The following is an 8,965-nucleotide window of genomic DNA, read 5'->3' as shown; positions in this document are numbered from 1 at the left end:
TTCCCGAATCGTTTCAGGGCGGCTGGGTTTTAGGTACTTTTTCTCGTTTCGATTCGTTTCTGCAGCCAATCTTGCGGGACGAAGCCGCAGCGAGCGGCCGCTCGGAGAGCAAAAGTCGCTGGCAAATGGGGACAGATGGGGGCACGGGGGCTCTGCCGCTGTCACTTCGCTTTGGGCCCCCCCACCTCAGCTGGGGCTCACATTTCCCCTAAAAACACGCCGAAATAGGCTCAGGAGCGGCTGCTGGGGACGTGCTGCTCCCCGAGCGGCTGCGACTCGGGATGCGCCTTGCCGGAGGGGGGCGGGCCGGGGGGAGCGGTGCAAGGCACCGGTAGCATCCCCCAAAAAACGCCCTTTAATGCACCCCCCCCCGGCCCCATGAGGAGTTTCGGAGTGGAAGCGGAGGCGCTCAGGGGCGTACGGCTCCCCCCGAGCCCCCATTTCCCGGGGGCTGCCTCCGGAGCTGCCCTCCTGGGAGGGGATCGGGACCGGGCAGGGTGCGGGGGGGGCCCGGCACAGCCCCCCCCGTTGGTTTCGCTTCGAGCCCCGCTTTCCTGGCGGGGCCAGCCTCGGGGCAGGGCGCTTTGGTGGCAGCCACCCTGAGGGGCACGGAGGGTCGCGGGGGGTGGCAGTGCCGCTGTCCCCGGTGCCCGCTGTCCCCTGCCGCTGGTCCTTTTGCTGTCCCCAGCCTCTGGTCCCTTCGCTGTCCCCTGCCCTCCCCTCGCAGAGGCACAAGGCGCAGCTCCCGGCGGTTCCTTTCTGCCCCGAAACGCACCGAGTGGAAATTCAATCGCCCGCTTGTGTGTGTGGTCGAAATCTCTGGCAGCTGCTTCGGAATTTTTTATGACACTTTCGTTTATGTAGGGGAGTCATAACTATTATTTTACTTAATAAAAATGGAAACGGGCTCGGCTTTTTTTCCCTCCCCTCTTCCATTTGTTCTTCCCACCGCCTCGCCGCCGGGCTGGCTAACGGGGAGCTTGAGCAGCGGCGGTGGGAGAGATGGAGAGGAGCCGGAGCGTTTCTCCGTGCAGGCAGAGAGAGGATGAACAGAGCCGCTTGCACACACGCGTGGAGAGGAGAGGGGGATGCGTGTGCAGGTTGTCGGCAGGAGAAGGGTAGAAAAGTGAAAGGACTCGGGAAAGCAGCTCCCCCAGCCCTCTTCGCCCGCTTCTTCACCGATTTCTCCGGCCGTTCAGGGAAATCCTGCCCCGATCGCAGCGAGGGAGGAGGATGCGGCCGGGACCGCGGCTCCGGAGCGGGAGGATTGCGGGAGGGGTGCGGGAGGGGTGCGGGTGCCCGCTCGCGGGGGTTCCCCGGCGCACCGAGTCGTTAGGCTTTGAGTAATTGTGACCGGCATTTGGAAGCGGGGCCGCGCAGCTGTTTGGCCCGGCTCCCCGGTATTAGTGCTGGAGATTTTATCACCAAATGCTCGCACCTGTTAACAGCAGCGCCTGGCAATCCATCACCGCAGATTCTCACAGTGCTGAGCGCGGCCTTGGGGTGGGGGGGGGAAAGGCGGAGCGGCACAGACCCCCCCTCCCCAACCACCAGCCCCCCGGCTTGCAAGGGCTGAACGGAGCTGCCTGTTGCTGCTGGCAGAAAGAAGGAGCAGAAAACGGAGCACCCAGCCGGCCTCCTCCCCTCCGAGGTGGTACCCGAAAGACTTTTTGGCATCCCCTTTTTGGCAGCCCCGTCCCCTCCCTCCTTCCCCGCGCATCCCCCAAATCCGGGGGATGGAGACCCCCGAAAAAGCAGCGAGGCTCCGTGCTCGCAGAGCCTCTCCGAGCAAAACCCCGTGCGAGACGGGGACAGGAGGCTGGCACGGCCCCCCCCAGTCCCCTCCGGTGGGTGACAGTGGCCGTGACCCCCAGGGCTGGCCGCAGGGGCCTTGCCCTCGGGGGGATGCTGCAGCTCGGGGCGAGCGGAGGCAGCGGAGAGGCTTTGGGAGGCCGGGGAGGAGGAGAAGGATGGGAGGGGGGGCACTGCCCTCCCCCGGGGTGCCAGGGGGGAACAGCGGCACCGGGCCGGGGAGCCCCCGTTGGGAGGGGTTGTGGGGCTCGGGCACCGTCCCAGCACCCTGCGGGCACCCGTGGCTACCGCCCGGGGCGAGAGGTCGCCGGGGGCTGCTCCTCGCACCTGCCGGGCCCCGGCATCTCCCCCCGACCCCCCCCCGGGGGAGGTGGCGTGCTGGGTGCTCGGTGACGTGTCTCTGACGTGTCTCTGACGTCAGACCGAGGAGAAGGGGAGCGGGGACCCCCAGATTCATTCGTGGTCCCCCCAGAGGGTCCCAGCGGCGCAGCCCCCAGCCCCGGGGGCGGGCAGCCGTCGGGGGGGCGAGGGAGGGAGGCGGCCCTAAAGGACCCTGCGAGCCTCCGGCACGGCTGGAGGTGTGGGGCGGGAGGGCTCTACGTCCCACAGCCCCTATCCCCGCCAGCCGTGACCGGGGTCCTGGGGGGGGCGGGCAGCGCCTTTCCTCGAAAGCATCCCCACCGGGGGGGGGTCCGGGCAGGGCCGGGAGCCCCTCGCGGCCCCCCCCGGGGCTGCGGGCTCCACGTGATGCCGGGGCGGCCCTATAAAGGCCTGGGGAGCGCTCGCAGGAGGCGCAGAGTGGGAGCGTTTCCACCGGGTCCCGGCTCGGGAGGGGTGGGGAGGGGGGGAGCCGCCTTCCCAACTTCTGCCCTCCCCCCTCCCTTTTCCCCCGCCCCCCTCCCCTCCCTCCCTGCCCCCCCCAGCCCTCCCAAAGACCCGCCGCCCCCCCCCCACTTTACACACACAGATTATTTTTTCCCCCCCCTTTCCCCCGTCTCTCCCGCTCCCCTTTTATCATCATTATCGCTATTATTTATTACCGCCGCTCTCCAGCTCCCTGCCCGGCCCCCGGGGCGTCCCGGCCCGTCCCTCCTCCTCCTCCCCCTGCCCCGCGTCTCCCCCCCCCCCCCCTTTTCGGCCGCCCCTCCCTCGGCAGCCACCACCCCGCAGCCGTGCCGGGGCCCCGCCAGCAGCGGCGGCGCGGCCAAGCGGGGCTCGGAGCGGCGGCGAAGCGGGGCTCGGTGTCCCGGCGGCGGCCGCAGCCCCTCCGGCACGGCCCCGGGCCCATCCCGGGAACCGCCGCTAGGTGGGGGGGGGAGCCCGGCCTCCCTCCCCGGCCTCCCAACAATGACTTTGGGCAGCAGCAGCGGAGGAGGCGGCGGCGGCTGCGGGATCATGTCCGAGCGCTCCCCGGAGGAAGAGCCGCTCTCCGAGGTGGAGGACGCGGATATCGACGTGGTGGGCCCGCCCCAGGACGGGGGCAAGTACAGCGAGGACGAGGAGGACGAGGAGGAGGACGACGACGACGACGAGGAGGAGGACGACGAGGAGGACGAGGGCGATCCGCTGGGGCTCGCCCTGCCGCGGAGCGGGGCCGCCAAGGGGCGCATGGGGGGGTCCCCGGAGCGCCTGTCCCCCGCCGGCGGCTCGGAGCCGGCGTGCGCCCGCGGCACCGCGCCCGGGGACAAGGCGACGGCCGGCGGCGGCGGCGGAGGGGGAGGCGGCGGGGGAGGCAGCGGAGGAGGCGGCGGCGGGGGGAAGAACCCGCTGGTGAAGCCGCCCTACTCGTACATCGCCCTCATCACCATGGCCATCCTGCAGAGCCCCAAGAAGCGGCTGACGCTGAGCGAGATCTGCGAGTTCATCAGCGGCCGCTTCCCCTACTACCGGGAGAAGTTCCCCGCCTGGCAGAACAGCATCCGCCACAACCTCTCGCTCAACGACTGCTTCGTCAAGATCCCCCGGGAGCCCGGCAACCCCGGCAAGGGCAACTACTGGACGCTGGACCCCGAGTCCGCCGACATGTTCGACAACGGCAGCTTCCTGCGCCGGAGGAAGCGCTTCAAGCGGCAGCAGCAGCTGCACCCGCCGCACCCCGAGCTGCTGCTGCGGGCCGGGGCCGCCGACCCCGCCGCTTTCCTGCCCGGTTTCGCCTACGGACACTACGGCTACAACTACGGCCTGCAGCTGCAGGGCTACCCCCCGCCCCATCACCACCACCCCGCCGGCGGCGGCGCCCCGGGCGCTTTCCCCTTCCCGGCTCCGCACTGCCCGTTACCGGCTCCGCCGCCTCCCGCCGCCTCCGTCTTCTCCGCCGCCTCGGGGCTGCCCTCGTTCCTGGGCGGCGAGCTGAACTGCAGGAAATCCTTCTACCACCCCCAGCTCAGCCCCAGCGCCCTGCCCGCCGCCCTGCTGCAGACCCTCAAGCCGGACCCCTCGCCCACCGGTGGCGGTGGCACGGGTGGCGGCGGCGGCGGCGGGGGTGGTGGTGGCAACCCCTCCCGGCCCTCTTTTTCCATAGACAACATCATCGGGGGGGCCGTGCCCCCGCCGCCCAGCACCAACCCCAGCGCCGCGCCCGCCGCGCCCTACCCCGCCGGCCAGGCGGGCCCCCCGGCGCCGGTCCTGGCCATGCTCAGCCCCGCCTTGGCCCCGGCGCAGCCCCAGGTCGGCCTGGCACACGAGCCGCTCCTGCAGCCCGCGCAGAACTTTTCCAGTAAAATCACAAACCTTAGCAGCTGTCATTTTTAAAGCGGGCTCCGGCCAGGAGAAGGGGAAGGGGAGGAGGAGGAGGGGGGGGGGAGAGGCGCAAACCAAACGGCCCCTTCCCAGCTCTCCTCGCCAATCTGCCCCCCTTCCCTCTGCCCCGCTCTCCCCCTTCCCCCCAACCTCCTCCTGTTGTGTTTTAAGGTAGGAAATATTTCCTCTTTTTTTTTTTTTTTAAATTTTTATTTTTAACTTTATTTCCAGGCTCTGTGGCATCCAAATCTGTTTGTGTCTCTTTCCTCGGAAAAAAAAAAAAAAAAAAAAAGAGAAAGAAAAATGAAAAAGAAAAATCGGGAGGGGGAAAATAACAATATTTCATCCCGCAAGCGCCAAAGCGTATTCAGAAAGTGGCCGTAACATAAGCTGGGACCTGGGTGAGCAACGTCTTGCAGGGGGAGGGAGGGAAGAAGGGGTCTTGGGGTGAGAAAAGAAAGGTTTTAGGGTCCGAAATATTTTCTTTGAGAGCTGCGGGGCTTTTCTGCCAGGTCCCCAGATGCAGTCCGCGGGGGGACTTTGGGACGTGCCCGCTTTCGGTGCCCTCAGCCCCTCTCCCTGGCGGCTTTGCCAGGGGTGTCCCTCCTGCCCCTTCTCTCAAGGAAAATGTTTGAACGGCTCCATCTTATTTTGCAGTTTCTTTGAAGCTTTGGTTTTAAAAGGCACTGTTTAGTGTTTCTTTATTTTTAAGGAAAAGAAAAGTCGGTGAAACTCAGGACTGCGGTTTTTTTTTTAATTATTATTTTTCAATGAGACATTCAAATGCACGTTTAAATGAAAATCTGATCCGTCAGGAAGTTAGGAGAATTCCCGTACTGTTTTTTTTTTTTGTTTTTTTTTTTTTTTTCTTATCCCCTTTTTCCCACCCCCTCCACGCGTGGGTTTTTGGTGTATCGGTAATTATTTGTATATAGATTATTCGGGAGCTAATGAGCGGAGTCCAGTTTACCCTTCACTGGTTGTGCATCCGTCATATCTTATTTTATTGAGAGAATCTGTGAATAATTTGATGTGGAAAAGGCAACAGAATTTTGTCCGCCGGTGGTGTAAATTAATAAATGTTTGTGACCTGGTTAAAAAAAAAAAAAAAAAAAAAAAAATGAAAAAAAAAATAATCCCAATGGTTCTTTGCGATGTCCTTTGTCACGCTGAGAGCCGAGAGCCCCGCTCGGGCCTCGGGGAAGCGAGGGGCTCCCAGGTTTTGGCGAAATTCAGCGAGTTTCGCTGCTCCGGCTGCCGAGGGGGGGGTCCCCGCTTTGGGTCCCTCTCCGCGGGCGGCGAGGAAGGGCCCCCCCCCCCCAGATTTTGGATTTGGTTTTATTTCTTTGGTCGCTTTTTGGTTCCCCCCCCATCGCACCGCTGCTCGCTGAAGCCCTGCTCCTTTCCATGCCTTTGCCGGGGGAGGCGGTGGGGGCCGGGAGGAAGGTCCCTAACCCCTTCTCTCCCCGCTCCGCGTCCCTTTATTTTCTTTGAAAAAGTTGACCCAGGAGAAAAGAAGTTGGAGGATTCCCCCCCACCCCCCCCCCATGTACACACGTCCCCCTCGGGCCTGCAGCATTTGAATGACCGAATGCAACTTGATCTCCGCCTAAATTTTGCAACGACTTACAAAGTAAATAAACATCTTTAAGCGCTCCCCCCCCCCCTTTTTTTTTTTATTTTTTTTTATTTATTTACAGGGACCAAACGCTGTTCGGTTTGGCTGTTGGCAGGGAACCCGAGCTAACGAATCCGAGGCCTTTCAGCCCCAGCTGCGAGCGAGAGAGCTGGAGGAGAAGGAGGCAGAGCAAAGCGGAGCCGTCCGAGGCGGGGAGCGGGGCACGGAGCCGCTGCGGGGCTCGGTGCGGGGCCCGCCGGGCGCAGGCAGGAGCCGGGCGGTGTGCGCCGGTTGTGGGGAGGGGGGGGGGGGCGGCGTTGCTTTTCTCTCTCCCCCCTTCTTTTTTTCTCCCCCTTCCCCTGTCTGTGCCACCCCGAAGCTCCGCGCAGTTTGTTGATGTTGTTCCCGAGCGTGCCGCCTCCCCGCAGCGAGCGGTCTCACATCTCCGCTTCACACACATTTGCTTTTGAAAAGCGATCTTCGTGTCCGGCACTTGGTTGTCTCCCTTTCATGTCCAGCTCCTACAAAAGGGGCTACAAGACTCGACATGGGAGAAAAGAGGAGGCCAATGAATCTATTTTCCAGATTGCCAAGCACATGGTTGGAAATTGAAGGGGCTTTTGTAGCATTTCCCCTTCCTCCCTCCCTCCCGGCTCCTTTTCTTTTGCTGCGCGCAAATTGTTCAATTGCTCTGGCAGGGGTGTTCCTGACAAGCTCATTACTAGAAGGTGCCAGACCCCTCCTCTCCCTCTCCCCCGAAGTCTTTGATGAAGTTAAAATGCGCTGATAGCTGCTCTCGGCTATCTTTGTTCAGCCTCCTTTAATAACCGAGCCTGCTTTGAGGAGACGGGAGCCGAGGGAAGAAAGCGATGTGCACTGAGGCTGGGTGGTTGCTGTGCGGCTGGAGGGGGGGGCGTGGTGGCACATTTTAATATAAAGTAGCGATTTTTTTTTTCTCCTTTATTTATTTTTTTGGGGCCTATTTGATCGCTGAGCGTGTGCGGGAGGAAGATGAGCCGGGGGTGCGAGGAAGGGGATAAGAAATCGCAGCCGGCGCCCGTGGGCACGAAAACTCCGCGGCTCGCCCAAGCAGGGCTCGCAGGGGTCCTCCAAGCCGGTGGTCTCGTCTTTTGGAGGAGCCGGGGGGGGGGAGGCTCTCGGCAGGGAACCGCTGTTTCCCCGGAGATCCCCCTGCCCCACACGGACGGGGAGGGGGCTCGGTGGTTTTGGGGCTGGGACACCTTCCCCGGGCGCCGCCGCTGCGGGGCCATTTGCGGGCTTGGGAGATGCGATCGCCGGCCAGGGTGGGCGCTGAGCAGGGTGGGGGGGGATCCAGGGGCATCTCCCCCCGAACCGGGAGACCCCCGGGAGGACCCCCCCGGGCTCGGCTCGGCTCTGCCGGGCCTGCGGGGGATCTGCAAGCGCCGGCGCCGTTGTTTGGTAGTGGTGGGGGACATCCCCAAGCGGCTCTAACTTTAGGCGGTGTTTTGATTTTAGTTTATTTTTCACCCCTCCCTAAATTCCCCTAAAAGCACCCGAGCTCGTTGCGTGCCCCCCTTCCTGACAAAACGCCGCCGCCTGCAAATATCTGCCTTGAGTGGCGAGCCGGGGAGGGGGGCGTCGATGGGAATTCCCCCAAAACCGCTCCCCCCGGAGTCGGGGGCGGCAGGAAAGGGCCCGGGACGGCTCCTGGGGGGCCGGGAACTCTTCGCCCGGCTCGGCTCAGTTGTGCAGGGAAAATATTGCCTCGGTGAGGCAGGCCGGATAATGGCTCCTAATTACGGGGCTGGCTGGCTCCGCAGCTCCGATCTTCACGGGACATTATTTTTAAGCGTTCAGCGAGGATCATTTTTCACGCCTCGCTGCCTAAAGGAGGGTTTTATTTATTTACTGGGGGAGGCGTGGGGGACACCAGCAATAACCGAGCACTGAAAGGAAAATAATTAGCTCTTGCAGTCACTGCTTTGGGGGTCCCTGGCCAAAAAGGCGACCTGGCATTTCCCTTCCCTCCCCTCGGTAGGATGCAGGCGAATCCCTCCGGTTCTTGCTGTTGCTTTCGGTGGATATTTGTCCGTGAAAAACCCAAGCAAAGCCTGGCCGGCGGAGGCTCGGCACCGGCCGCAGGGCCCGATCCTTTGCCGCCGGTTTGGGTTTTTCCCTTCTCCCTTTCTCTCTGTTCCCGAGCAGGGCTTGGGGGGGATGCGGCTCCCACCCCTTTTTCTCGCCGGCCTTGCTCGTACATCCGAGGAATTTATTTATGTATTTTTAACGTGTCCCCTCTCCTTTCTGTGCGTCCTGCGAAGGGCTTGTAACGAAACCGCGGTGCTCTGCGCGTGTTCATTCCGCCGCAGCTTTCCGCGTGTGCGCAGAGTAAGGAGCGGGCACGGCCGGGCGGAAAAATCAGGGGGCTCTCCTCTGATTATCTAGGCAGAAAAAAACTATCCCGGCCCGGAATATCCCCGCCAGGACGGGGGACAATTTCTTTTTCTCTTTTCACTCAGCCGAGCCCGTGTTGAGCCCGGCTCCGAGCCGCCGGGTGCGGGCTGCGGGGTGCCGGGACCCCTCGTCCCCTCGCCTCCTGCCTCCTCCCCTGGCACCTTCTGCTCTCCATCACTGCCGATCGGGAGAATTAGGGAAGGTCAAGATCTTATTCCTTTCCCCGGTAGCTTTTTTGGTTTTCTCTTTCGAGTTCCTCACAGCCCCGAATGAAAATAAATGAACCTGGATTGTAGAAACTACCTTTGAGTACTAAGAGCATCTCATCCCCTAGCTCGCTGCTTTCTCCGTTGCCGGCCG

At 62.9% G+C, this 8,965-nt stretch overlaps 1 protein-coding gene across 1 annotated transcript; it reads left to right on the top strand.

Moving 5' to 3' along the window:
- The first annotated feature begins 3,090 nt into the window (after positions 1 to 3,090).
- Positions 3,091 to 4,591, top strand: FOXD2 (forkhead box D2). Its single transcript, XM_032192453.1, is given in 3 exon segments — positions 3,091 to 4,006; positions 4,009 to 4,046; positions 4,048 to 4,591. Coding segments are annotated over 3 exon segments (1,401 nt in total). The 5' UTR covers positions 3,091 to 3,159; the 3' UTR covers positions 4,564 to 4,591.
- The last annotated feature ends 4,374 nt before the right edge of the window (positions 4,592 to 8,965 follow it).

The sequence above is a fragment of the Aythya fuligula genome, chromosome 8 (genome assembly GCF_009819795.1).
Source record: "Aythya fuligula isolate bAytFul2 chromosome 8, bAytFul2.pri, whole genome shotgun sequence".
Taxonomy (NCBI): Eukaryota; Metazoa; Chordata; class Aves; order Anseriformes; family Anatidae; genus Aythya; species Aythya fuligula.
Note: the sequence above shows the minus strand (reverse complement) of the source record. Positions and strands in the feature narration are given on the sequence as shown.